The 13604-nt window shown below is 48.1% G+C and overlaps 1 protein-coding gene across 2 annotated transcripts in view; it reads left to right on the top strand.

Annotated features, from left to right (window-relative positions):
- Positions 1-13280, top strand: part of macrod1 (mono-ADP ribosylhydrolase 1) — a 119445-nt gene extending 106165 nt beyond the window's left edge. The window contains exons 6-11 of one of the 2 annotated variants that reach the window (XM_046295963.1): positions 1539-1660; positions 1737-1767; positions 7101-7174; positions 8416-8497; positions 8728-8759; positions 13088-13280. In XM_046295963.1, the coding sequence (XP_046151919.1) occupies positions 1539-1660; positions 1737-1767; positions 7101-7174; positions 8416-8497; positions 8728-8735 (317 nt within the window). In that variant the 3' untranslated portion in view covers positions 8736-8759; positions 13088-13280. The remainder of the gene's footprint in view (positions 1-1538; positions 1661-1736; positions 1768-7100; positions 7175-8415; positions 8498-8727; positions 8760-13087) is intronic. The other variant, XM_046295962.1, reaches the window with a different exon arrangement.
- Positions 13281-13604: the final 324 nt, after the last annotated feature.

Genomic DNA, 13604 nt, shown 5'->3' with positions numbered 1-13604 from the left:
AGTGGTATAGTGTGGTGGGGGCCCAGACTCAGTGGTATAGTGTGGTGGGGACTCAGACTCAGTGTTATAGTGTGGTGGGGACTCAGACTCAGTGGTATAGTGTGGTGGTGGCTCAGACTCAGTGGTATAGTGTGGTGGTGGCCCAGACTCAGTGGTATAGTGTGGTGGTGGCTCAGACTCCGTGGTATAGTGTGGTGGTGGCCCAGACTCAGTGGTATAGTGTGGTGGTGGCTCAGACTCAGTGGTATAGTGTGGTGGTGGCTCAGACTCAGTGGTATAGTGTGGTGGTGGCTCAGACTCAGTGGTATAGTGTGGTGGTGGCCCAGACTCAGTGGTATAGGGTGGTGGTGGCTCAGACTCAGTGGTATAGTGTGGTGGTGGCCCAGACTCAGTGGTATAGTGTGGTGGTGGCTCAGACTCAGTGGTATAGTGTGGTGGTGGCTCAGACTCAGTGGTATAGTGTGGTGGGGACTCAGACTCAGTGGTATAGTGTGGTGGTGACTCAGACTCAGTGGTATAGTGTGGTGGGGACTCAGACTCAGTGGTATAGTGTGGTGGTGGCTCAGACTCAGTGGTATAGTGTGGTGGTGGCTCAGTGGTATAGTGTGGTGGTGACTCAGTGGTATAGTGTGGTGGTGACTCAGACTCAATGGTATAGTGTGGTGGTGACTCAGTGGTATAGTGTGGTGGTGACTCAGACTCAGTGGTATAGTGTGATGGTGACTCAGTGGTATAGTGTGGTGGTGACTCAGTGGTATAGTGTGGTGGTGACTCAGACTCAGTGGTATAGTGTGGTGGTGACTCAGTGGTATAGTGTGGTGGTGACTCAGTGGTATAGTGTGGTGGTGACTCAGTGGTATAGTGTGGTGGTGACTCAGTTGTATAGTGTGGTGGTGACTCAGTGGTATAGTGTGGTGGTGACTCAGTGGTATAGTGTGGTGGTGACTCAGTGGTATAGTGTGGTGGTGACTCAGACTCAGTGGTATAGTGTGGTGGTGACTCAGACTCAGTGGTATAGTGTGGTGGTGACTCAGACTCAGTGGTATAGTGTGGTGGTGACTCAGTGGTATAGTGTGGTGGTGACAGTCTGTGTCCTTGACATTTATCTCTCTGACATACAGATGGATAGCCACCATAAATGACCATACTCTGAACCTTGAGTCATGTTGGGCTTTTAACGGGAGTATCTGTGATGGTTGACCTTGGTGTTACTAACAGAGACCCCCCCCCCCCCCCCGAGACCCCTCTAACCCCTACTAACCCACCCAGACCCCCAAAGGTCCCCTTGCTCTTGACTGAGGCTCAGTGCACAGAGCTATTGTACTCTGAGACAAGCCAGCCCAGTAGGAAAAGGGCTTCAGTGTAGTAATAGATTGATGCAGTGTCCCTGTAGGAATTGTGTTCAGAATACCAGAGTAGTGCAGTTTGTTGATTGCAGTGTGCTGTAAATGAACGTAATCTCGCTCTTCGTCTCTGTCATTCTCTCTCTCTCTGACTCTTTCTCTCTCTATATATATATGTCTGTCTGTGTGTTCCAGATGTGATCCACACAGTGGGGCCCATAGCGATGGGGAAAGTGGGGGAGGAGGAGAGGAGCCGCCTCAGGGACTGCTACCATCACAGCCTGCAGAAGGCCACCGATACCAAGCTACGCACTGTGGTGGGGGGAAGGGTTATTATTATCAATCAGTTTTAAATGTATTTTCTCTGTTTTACACTGTGTTTTATACCCCCAGGCGTTCCCTTGCATCTCCACTGGAATCTACGGTTAGTCAACAAATGTGTTTGTCTGTGTGTGTTCTCTGTGTGTTCTCTGTGTGTTCTCTGTGTGTTCTCTGTGTGTTCTCTGTGTGTTCTCTATGTGTTCTCTGTGTGTTCTCTGTGTGTTCTCTGTGTGTTCTCTGTGTGTTCTCTGTGTGTTCTCTGTGTGTTGTTGTGTTTTCCAGCATCACTACTCAGAGGGTAGTGATGCAGAGGGGTGAATTGAGTTCAGCACACTAGATATCAGTTTTCAGTAGAAAGAGGTTTCCAGATTAGGGGTTGAGATTAAACAGGCAGATTAACAGAGATTAGGGATGAGATGGTGTCAACTGGGATGTAATCCCCCCATTTGCTGCTGGCGAGTTTAGCGATGGCAGCGCTCCAAGACTCCCCACGGTTTCTGACTAGTGTTCTTCACACAGAGTTCAGAGAAGGTCAAACTCAATGAAACTGTCTCATTAAAGATATAGTTTAGAGTTAAGTACTGATTTGTGTGTTTTTACTCAATATTGTCACCAATTGAATTGTAGTGGGAAGATGATTGAGACAGTGGGAACATCCACAGTTAGTGCGCTATATAGGGAATAGGTTGCCATTTGGGACTCATGAATATAAAATGTAGATAAAAGTGAAGAAGAGAGTAGACAGCCACTCTCTTAGCAGAGAGAAGAAGAGAGTAGACAGCCACTCTGTTAGAAGAGAGTAGACAGCCACTCTGTTAGAAGAGAGAAGAAGAGAGTAGACAGCCACTCTGTTAGAAGAGAGTAGACAGCCACTATGTTAGAAGAGAGAAGAGAGTAGACATCCACTATGTTAGAAGAGAGTAGACAGCCACTATGTTAGAAGAGAGAAGAGAGTAGACATCCACTATGTTAGAAGAGAGTAGACAGCCACTATGTTAGAAGAGAGAAGAGAGTAGACAGCCACTATGTTAGAAGAGAGTAGACAGCCACTATGTTAGAAGAGAATAGACAGCCACTCTGTTAGAATATAGAAGAGAGTAGACAGCCACTATGTTAGAAGAGAGTAGACGGCCACTATGTTATTGAGTAGACAGCCACTCTGTTAGAATATAGAAGAGAGTCGACAGCCACTCTGTTAGAAGAGAGTAGACAGCCACTCTGTTAGAAGAGAGTAGACGGCCACTCTGTTATTGAGTAGACAGCCACTCTGTTAGAAGAGAGTAGACAGCCACTCTGTTAGAATATAGAAGAGAGTCGACAGCCACTCTGTTAGAAGACAGAAGAAGAGAGTCGACAGCCACTCTGTTAGAAGAGAGTAGACAGCCACTATGTTAGAAGAGAGAAGAGAGTAGACAGCCACTCTGTTAGAAGAGAGTAGACAGCCACTCTGTTAGAAGAGAGTAGACAGCCACTCTGTTAGAAGAGAGTAGACAGCCACTTTGTTAGCAGAGAGAGGAAGAGAGTAGACAGCCACTCTGTTAGAAGAGAGTAGACAGCCACTCTTTACATTTACATTACATTTAAGTCATTTAGCAGACGCTCTTATCCAGAGCGACTTACAAATTGGTGCATTCACCTTATGACATCCAGTGGGACAGTCACTTAACAATAGTGCATCTAAAACTTAGGGGGGGTGGGGTGAGAGGGATTACTTAACCTATCCTAGGTATTCCTTAAAGAGGTGGGGTTTCAGGTGTCTCCGGAAGGTGGTGATTGACTCCGCTGTCCTGGCGTCGTGAGGGAGTTTGTTCCACCATTGGGGGGCCAGGGCAGCGAACAGTTTTGACTGGGCTGAGCGGGAGCTGTACTTCCTCAGTGGTAGGGAGGCGAGCAGGCCAGAGGTGGATGAACGCAGTGCCCTTGTTTGGGTGTAGGGCCTGATCAGAGCCTGGAGGTACTGAGGTGCCGTTCCCCTCACAGCTCCGTAGGCAAGCACCATGGTCTTGTAGCAGATGCGAGCTTCAACTGGAAGCCAGTGGAGAGAACGGAGGAGCGGGGTGACGTGAGAGAACTTGGGAAGGTTGAACACCAGACGGGCTGCGGCGTTCTGGATGAGTTGAAGGGGTTTAATGGCACAGGCAGGGAGCCCAGCCAACAGCGAGTTGCAGTAATCCAGACGGGAGATGACAAGTGCCTGGATTAGGACCTGCGCCGCTTCCTGTGTGAGGCAGGGTCGTACTCTGCGGATGTTGTAGAGCATGAACCTACAGGAACGGGCCACCGCCTTGATGTTAGTTGAGAACGACAGGGTGTTGTCCAGGATCACGCCAAGGTTCTTGGCGCTCTGGGAGGAGGACACAATGGAGTTGTCAACCGTGATGGCGAGATCATGGAACGGGCAGTCCTTCCCCGGGAGGAAGAGCAGCTCCGTCTTGCCGAGGTTCAGCTTGAGGTGGTGATCCGTCATCCACACTGATATGTCTGCCAGACATGCAGAGATGCGATTCGCCACCTGGTCATCAGAAGGGGGAAAGGAGAAGATTAATTGTGTGTCGTCTGCAGAGCAATGATAAGAGAGACCATGTGAGGTTATGACAGAGCCAAGTGACTTGGTGTATAGCGAGAATAGGAGAGGGCCAAGAACAGAGCCCTGGGGGACACCAGTGGTGAGAGCGCGTGGTGAGGAGACAGATTCTCGCCACGCCACCTGGTAGGAGCGACCTGTCAGGTAGGACGCAATCCAAGCGTGGGCCGCGCCGGAGATGCCCAACTCGGAGAGGGTGGAGAGGAGGATCTGATGGTTCACAGTATCGAAGGCAGCCGATAGATCTAGAAGGATGAGAGCAGAGGAGAGAGAGTTAGCTTTAGCAGTGCGGAGCGCCTCCGTGATACAGAGGAGAGCAGTCTCAGTTGAATGACTAGTCTTGAAACCTGACTGATTTGGATCAAGAAGGTCATTCAGAGAGAGATAGCGGGAGAGCTGGCCAAGGACGGCACGTTCAAGAGTTTTGGAGAGAAAAGAAAGAAGGGATACTGGTCTGTAATTGTTGACATCGGAGGGATCGAGTGTAGGTTTTTTCAGAAGGGGTGCAACTCTCGCTCTCTTGAAGACGGAAGGGACGTAGCCAACGGTCAGGGATGAGTTGATGAGCGAGGTGAGGTAAGGGAGAAGGTCTCCGGAAATGGTCTGGAGAAGAGAGGAGGGGATAGGGTCGAGCGGGCAGGTTGTTGGGCGGCCGGCCGTCACAAGACGCGAGATTTCATCTGGAGAGAGAGGGGAGAAAGAGGTCAGAGCACAGGGTAGGGCAGTGTGAGCAGAACCAGCGGTGTCGTTTGACTTAGCAAACGAGGATCGGATGTCGTCGACCTTCTTTTCAAAATGGTTGACGAAGTCATCTGCAGAGAGAGGAGGGGGGGGGGGGCGGAGGATTCAGGAGGGAGGAGAAGGTGGCAAAGAGCTTCCTAGGGTTAGAGGCAGATGCTTGGAATTTAGCGTGGTAGAAAGTGGCTTTAGCAGCAGAGACAGAGGAGGAAAATGTAGAGAGGAGGGAGTGAAAGGATGCCAGGTCCGCAGGGAGGCGAGTTTTCCTCCATTTCCGCTCGGCTGCCCGGAGCCCTGTTCTGTGAGCTCGCAATGAGTCATCGAGCCACGGAGCGGGAGGGAGGACCGAGCCGGCCTGGAGGATAGGGGACATAGAGAGTCAAAGGATGCAGAGAGGGAGGAGAGGAGGGTTGAGGAGGCAGAATCAGGAGATAGGTGGGAGAAGGTTTGAGCGGAGGGAAGAGATGATAGGATGGAAGAGGAGAGAGTAGCGGGGGAGAGAGAGCGAAGGTTGGGACGGCGCGATACCATCCGAGTAGGGGCAGTGTGGGAGGTGTTGGATGAGAGCGAGAGGGAAAAGGATACAAGGCAGTGGTCGGAGACTTGGAGGGGAGTTGCAATGAGGTTAGTGGAAGAACAGCATCTAGTAAAGATGAGGTCGAGCGTATTGCCTGCCTTGTGAGTAGGGGGAAGGTGAGAGGGTGAGGTCAAAAGAGGAGAGGAGTGGAAAGAAGGAGGCAGAGAGGAAAGAGTCAAAGGTAGACGTGGGGAGGTTAAAGTCGCCCAGAACTGTGAGAGGTGAGCCGTCCTCAGGAAAGGAGCTTATCAAGGCATCAAGCTCATTGATGAACTCTCCGAGGGAACCTGGAGGGCGATAAATGATAAGGATGTTAAGCTTGAAAGGGCTAGTAACTGTGACAGCATGGAATTCAAAGGAGGCGATAGACAGATGGGTAAGGGGAGAAAGAGAGAATGACCACTTGGGAGAGATGAGGATCCCGGTGCCACCACCCCGCTGACCAGACGCTCTCGGGGTGTGCGAGAACACGTGGGCGGACGAAGAGAGAGCAGTAGGAGTAGCAGTGTTGTCTGTGGTGATCCATGTTTCCGTCAGTGCCAAGAAGTCGAGGGACTGGAGGGAGGCATAGGCTGAGATGAACTCTGCCTTGTTGACCGCAGATTGGCAGTTCCAGAGGCTACCGGAGACCTGGAACTCCACGTGGGTCGTGCGCGCTGGGACCACCAGAGTAGGGTGGCCGCGGCCACGCGGTGAGGAGCGTTTGTATGGTCTTACAACAGCGATAGCCCACAGTCCCTTGATGGTCGGCGCCAGGGAGTACTTATCATAAAGGTCTTTGTTAAATAATAGACCGTCTGGGGCTGGGAGCGGGACGTCCTCCCATGTCAGCTCCATATGTACCGCTGTTTTAGGTTGGCCTGGTTATGAGATAAGATGTAGCTGAGAATAATACAACTATAAATAGTTAACTAGTAGCCAGTTATCTACTTTAACAATGGCATTGATGCCACTCTGTTAGCTGGTCCAAACAAATGGGTGTTTCTCTAATTGTATTGATTCAACCGTTCTCTTGGCCACCCATAACACAGTGCTCTTGGCCACCCATAACACAGTGCTCTTGGCCACCCATAACACAGTGCTGTTGGCCACCCATAACACAGTGCTCTTGGCCACCCATAACACAGTGCTCTTGGCCACCCATAACACAGTGCTGTTGGCCACCCATAACACAGTGCTGTTGGCCACCCATAACACAGTGCTCTTGGCCACCCATAACACAGTGCTCTTGGCCACCCATAACACAGTGCTCTTGGCCACCCATAACACAGTGCTGTTGGCCACCCATAACACAGTGCTCTTGGCCACCCATAACACAGTGCTCTTGGCCACCCATAACACAGTGCTCTTGGCCACCCATAACACAGTGCTCTTGGCCACCCATAACACAGTGCTGTTGGCCACCCATAACACAGTGCTCTTGGCCACCCATAACACAGTGCTCTTGGCCACCCATAACACAGTGCTCTTGGCCACCCATAACACAGTGCTCTTGGCCACCTGCACACCACAGTAATTGCTGTGTTTTTGTGTCTAGGATACCCACCTGAGCAGGCTGTGCACGTCGCGTTGGAGACTGTCAGGAAGTACCTGGATGAACACCATGAGAAGGTGTGTGTGCTCTTGTTTGTATGTGTGTGTGTCTAATTATTATTTTTTTCCTTTCCTTCTGGTATTCTGTCTCACAGCTGTTGTTTTTGGTTTTCTGGAGAGAGTCAGGAGAGGGCGGACTGCGACAACACGCACGCACACACACACACGCACGCACACACACACTCGTGGCTAAGGCTGTGTTTTAATTGGCTCCTGACGGGCTTAGAAGAGGGAAAAGAGGAATAGATGACTGGAGGGAAGTTAGTCTGTCGCCTGTCTGTTATCTTTACTATCTTTTTCTTCATCATTCACTCCTTCCTCCTCTACTCTTCCTCCAGTTCTCCAGTGTACACTATTTTTGTGATAAATTATTTGTAACTTTTTTTTAGTTATACTAGTTGACACAACACAACAGCATGAGATATCTACATATTAAACCAAAACAAAAAGGAAGTCCCTAAATTCATAGTACTACAAAATATTCTATTTTGACCTTCAGTCTGATCTATTGTCAATGTTCCTCTGCACTCTCCCAGCATCCATACAGCTGACTGTTTACCTGATGCCAATAACATCTGCCTCCTACCAAACCCTATGATATATACTGTATAGATAATGATAGCTTCTGCTGGATCTGTGGCCTAATTGTAGTGGACCAGCATCCAGCTCTGCTCCAGTCCAAACACGGACTTAATGGCAGTGTGTTCATTGAGTAATGAGGATGTGAAGGGAAGGGATGCTTCACTGCCAGCAGCAGGGTACCTTGTAGAAGTCACTGCTGGTCATTATTAAGTGTTCTGATATCGTAGAGATCTTTTCTCTGGGCTGATGAAGACGTAGTCCGGACATACAGCTGTTATATTACAACTCGTTTTGTATGAAAATGCTTTGTTCTCAGTGTTGAGCATCACTTCTGAAGATCAACTTTATTCTACAGTTATACCAACAGCAGACAACGTCCGGCCCGTCAGCCCATTCAATCTTTATGTTGTTGTTGATGGAGTAATTATTATTCTGGGGTCAAATAAAACCTCCAGGCCACTGTTGAAAGTCTAAAACTTGATAGAAAGTAGGTAGAAATACTAATGGACCTATACGTTTTCAGATAACTGCTCTTTTTCTGACCAACAAATTGTTCCAAATAAAATCTGTGCTGCCCTCCGCTGAACTTTGAAATCCTGCTGTGGCCCTCGAGACAAAATGATGGTTTTTCACTTATTTATATGGATGTTTTGTGTGTGTGTGTGTGTCTCATAAAGCTGGACAGAGTGATCTTCTGTGTGTTCCTGCCCACTGATAAGGAGCTGTACCTGAAAAACCTCCCTCTCTACTTCCCTTCCGGTGAGTCAACACATACACAGTGACACCATACATATCCTACACAGCCAAATCATCACCTCTGACTCATTTGACACCAGTGGGAGTAGCTAGTAGTTAACACTGGTTTGCTCTGGTAACACCACTCCATGTAAAAGGACTTGTCATGGTGGCTCCATATCTGGAGCTACGGTACTGACAGGCCTCTTAGCCAATCATCTCTCTTTACCCCTTATCTTTGTACCCGCCCTTAGCCTGCTGATCAGAGCGCCCTGTTCGAACGCAGGTAACACGCATGGTGTGGAGTAGTGTCATGTGTGTCAATAGCTGTAGCTATGGCAACGATGGTAGTTTTGCTATCAAGGGTCTGATAGTGATTGAACTGATCGTGCTGTGGTGTTTGTGGAACCCTTCTGTAGTTTCCTAACTCCTAACCTAGACCCTTTCCTAACCAACTGACAATGTAGCAGACTGTACAAATGGTGCTGTGCTAGTATCTTAGAAGAAGTCTAACCAAGGATCCCCATAGGCTAAGACTAGCCTTGGGGTGAATGTTCGCTGTTCAAACTGACTGTGTGGAATATTGTACTTGTCTTTTCCTGTGAGAGATGTATGATGAGATCCTGGTTGAATGACTGTGGTTAACTCTTTTAGCCCTGCTTGTGTTGACAGATATTACTCTCACAGTATAATACATTATGTATATTACACTGAACTCAAATAGAAATGCAACAATTTATAAGATTTTACTGAGTTAAGGTTCATATAAGAAAATCAGTCAATTTAAATTCATTAGGGCCTAGTCTATGGATTTCACATGACTGGGAATACAGATATGCTGATGGTCACATACACCTTAAAACCAGTAGGGGAGTGGATCAGAAAACCAGTCAGTATCTGGGGTGACCACCATTTGCCTCGACACATCTCCTTCTCATAGAGTTGATCAGGCTGTTGATTGTGGCCTGTGGAATGTTGTCCCATTCCTCCTCAATGGCTGTGCGAAGTTCCTGGATATTGGCGGGAACTGGAACACGCTGTCGTACACGTCGATCCAGAGCATCCCAAACATGCTGAATGGGTGACATGTCTGGTGATTAGGCAGTCCATGGAAGAACTGGGATTTTTTCAGCTTCCAGGAATTGTGTACAGATCCTTGCGACATAGGGCCGTGTATTATCATACTGAAACATGAGGTGATGGCGGCGGATAAATGGCACGACAATGGGCCTCAGGATCTCGTCACGCTATCTCTGTGCATTCAAATTGCCATAGATAAAATTATGTTGTGTTTGTTGTCCGTAACTCATGCCTGCTCATAATATTACCCCACCGCCACCATGGGGCACAATGATCACTACGTTGACATCAGCAAACTGCTCGTCCACACTACGCCATCTGACCAGTACAGTTGAAATCGGGATTCATCCGGGAAGAGCACACTTCTCCGGATGAATCCCGAATTCTCATCGTAGGTGAGCATTTGCCCACTGAAGTCGGTTACAACGCCGAACTGCAATCAAGTCAAGACCCTGTTGAGGACAACAAGCATGCAGATGAGCTTCCCTGAGTTGATTTCTGACAGTTTTTGCAGAAATTCTTTGGTTGTGCAAACCCACAGTTTCATCAGCTGTCCGGATGGCTAGTGTCAAACGAGCCTGCAGGTGAAGAAGCCGGATGTGGAGGTCCTGGGCTGACGTGGTTACACATGGTCTGAGGCCGGTTGGACGTACTGACAAACTCTCCAAAACAACATTGGAGGTGGCTTATGGTAAAGAAATAAAGATTAAATTATCTGGCAACATCTCTGATGGACATTCCTGCAGTTATCTAGCATCGAATAGTCCCCGCGATATGCAACTGTTCAGGGAAGTCAGGAACCAATACACGCAGTCTGTCAGGAAAGCTAAGGCCAGCTTCTTCAGGCAGAAATTTGCATCCTGTAGCTCCAACTCCAAAAAGTTCTGGGACACTGTGAAGTCCATGGAGAACAAGAGCACCTCCTCCCAGCTGCCCACTGCACTGAGGCTAGGTAACACGGTCACCACCGATAAATCCATGATTATCGAAAACTTCAACAAGCATTTCTCAACGGCTAGCCATGCCTTCCGCCTGGCTACTCCAACCTCGGCCAACAGCTCCGCAGCTACTCACCCAAGCCTCTCCAGGTTCTCCTTTACCCAAATCCAGATAGCAGATGTTCTGAAAGAGCTGCAAAACCTGGACCTGTACAAATCAGCTGGGCTTGACAATCTGGACCCTCTATTTCTGAAACTATCTGCCGCCATTGTCGCAACCCCTATTACCAGCCTGTTCAACCTTTCTTTCATATCGTCTGAGATCCCCAAGGATTGGAAAGCTGCCGCAGTCATCCCCCTCTTCAAAGGGGGAGACACCCTGGACCCAAACTGTTACAGACCTATATCCATCCTGCCCTGCCTATCTAAGGTCTTCAAAAGCCAAGTCAACAAACAGGTCACTGACCATCTCGAATCACACCGTACCTTCTCCGCTGTGCAATCTGGTTTCCGAGCCGATCACGGGTGCACTTCAGCCACGCTCAAGGTACTAAACGATATCATAACCGCCATCGATAAAAGACAGTACTGTGCAGCCGTCTTCATCGACCTTGCCAAGGCTTTCGACTCGGTCAATCACCATATTCTTATTGGCAGACTCAGTAGCCTCGGTTTTTCTGATGACTGCCTTGCCTGGTTCACCAACTACTTTTGCAGACAGAGTTCAGTGTGTCAAATCGGAGGGCATGCTGTCCGGTCCTCTGGCAGTCTCTATGGGGGTGCCACAGGGTTCAATTCTCGGGCTGACTCTTTTCTCTGTATATATCAATGATGTTTCTCTTGCTGCGGGCGATTCCCTTATCCACCTCTACGCAGACGACACCATTCTATATACTTCCGGCCCGTCCTTGGACACTGTGCTATCTAACCTCCAAACGAGCTTCAATGCCATACAACACTCCTTCCGTGGCCTCCAACTGCTATTAAACGCTAGTAAAACCAAATGCATGCTTTTCAACCGTTCGCTGCCTGCACCCGCACGCCTGACTAGCATCACCACCCTGGATGGTTCCGACCTTGAATATGTGGACATCTATAAGTACCTAGGTGTCTGGCTAGACTGAAAACTCTCCTTCCAGACTCATATCAAACATCTCCAATCGGAAGTCAAATCTAGAGTCGGCTTTCTATTCCGCAACAAAGCCTCCTTCACTCACGCCGCCAAACTTACCCTAGTAAAACTGACTATCCTACCAATCCTCGACTTTGGCGATGTCATCTACAAAATTGCTTCCAACACTCTACTCAGCAAACTGGATGCAGTTTATCACAGTGCCATCCATTTTGTCACTAAAGCACCTTATACCACCCACCACTGCGACCTGTATGCTCTAGTCGGCTGGCCCTCGCTACATATTCGTCGCCAGACCCACTGGCTCCAGGTCATCTACAAGTCCATGCTAGGTAAAGCTCCGCCTTATCTCAGTTCACTGGTCACGATGGCAACACCCATCCGTAGCACGCGCTCCAGCAGGTGTATCTCACTGATCATCCCTAAAGCCAACACCTCATTTGGCCGCCTTTCGTTCCAGTTCTCTGCTGCCTGTGACTGGAACGAATTGCAAAAATCGCTGAAGTTGGAGACTTTTATTTCCCTCACCAACTTCAAACATCTGCTATCTGAGCAGCTAACTGATCGCTGCAGCTGTACATAGTCTATCGGTAAATAGCACACCCATTTTTACCTACCTCATCCCCATACTGTTTTTATTTATTTACTTCTCTGCTCTTTTGCACACCAATATCTCTACCTATACATGACCATCTGGTCATTTATCACTCCAGTGTTAATCTGCAAAATTGTAATTATTCGCCTACCTCCTCATGCCTTTTGCACACAATGTATATAGACTCTCTTTTTTTCTACTGTGTTATTGACTTGTGAATTGTTTACTCCATGTGTAACTCTGTGTTGTCTGTTCACACTGCTATGCTTTATCTTGGCCAGGTTGCAGTTGCACATGAGAACTTGTTCTCAACTAGCCTACCTGGTTAAATAAAGGTGAAATAAAAATAATAATAAATACAAATTGTACGCTCCTTCAAAACTTGAGAGATCTGTGGCATTGTGTTTTAGTGGCCTTTTATTGTCCCCAGCCCAAGGTGCACCTGTGTAATGATCATGCTGTTTAATCAGCTTCTTGATATGCCACACCTGTCAGGTGGATGGATTATCTTGGCAAAGGAGAAATAAACAACTGTATACAAAAGTTGAGAGAAATAAGCTTTTTGTGCATATGGAACATTTCTGGAATCTTTTATTTCAGCTCATGAAACATGGGACCAACACTTTACATGTGGCATTTATATTTTTGTTCTGTGTGTGTGTGTGTGTGTGTGTGTGTGTGTGTGTGTGTGTGTGTGTGTGTGTGTGTGTGTGTGTGTGTGTGTGTGTGTGTGTGTGTGTGTGTGTGTGTGTGTGTGTGTGTGTGTGTGTGTGTGTGTGTGTGTGTGTGTGTGTGTGTGTGTATAAAATGTAGTCATGGCTACTGAATTTCACAGGTTTCTGATACACCTTGTTCTGTCTTTCCCTTAGGCTCACCTGTGAAGAATAAACTCTGAAAGAGTGACATGTGGAGTTGTGCAATAATGCGGCTCACCACATGCAATATCCTCATCTTCCTCCTCTTCCTTTCCCCCCACCGGCTCTGCACTAGAGAAGACCTGGGTACATATCTTAACGCTGGATGAATGTCTAGAACTGAATAAACTGCTTTATTATCAATGAACCTCAGGCTTCTGACCAAACTCATCTGACGAGCTGTTTGTACATGTTTGAATAATGAGATGTTGGGGGACTTTGTGTGTGTGAGAATAGTAAACAAACAACAATTTGACCATCTGGGGACATTTTGTTAGTCCCCACATGGTCAAATGCTACTTCTAGGGGGTTTAGGGTTAGGAGCTAGGGTTAGTTTTAGGGTTAGGGGCTAGGGGTAGTTTTAGGGTTAGGAGCTAGGGGTAGTTTTAGGGTTAGGAGCTAGGGTTAGGAGCTAGGGTTAGGGGCTAGGGGTAGTTTTAGAGTTAGGAGCTAGGGGTAGTTTTAGGGTTAG

The sequence above is a fragment of the Oncorhynchus gorbuscha genome, linkage group LG13 (genome assembly GCF_021184085.1).
Source record: "Oncorhynchus gorbuscha isolate QuinsamMale2020 ecotype Even-year linkage group LG13, OgorEven_v1.0, whole genome shotgun sequence".
Lineage (NCBI taxonomy): Eukaryota > Metazoa > Chordata > Actinopteri > Salmoniformes > Salmonidae > Oncorhynchus > Oncorhynchus gorbuscha.
The sequence above is the reverse complement of the archived record's forward strand: the minus strand, read 5'-3'. Positions and strand labels throughout refer to the sequence as shown.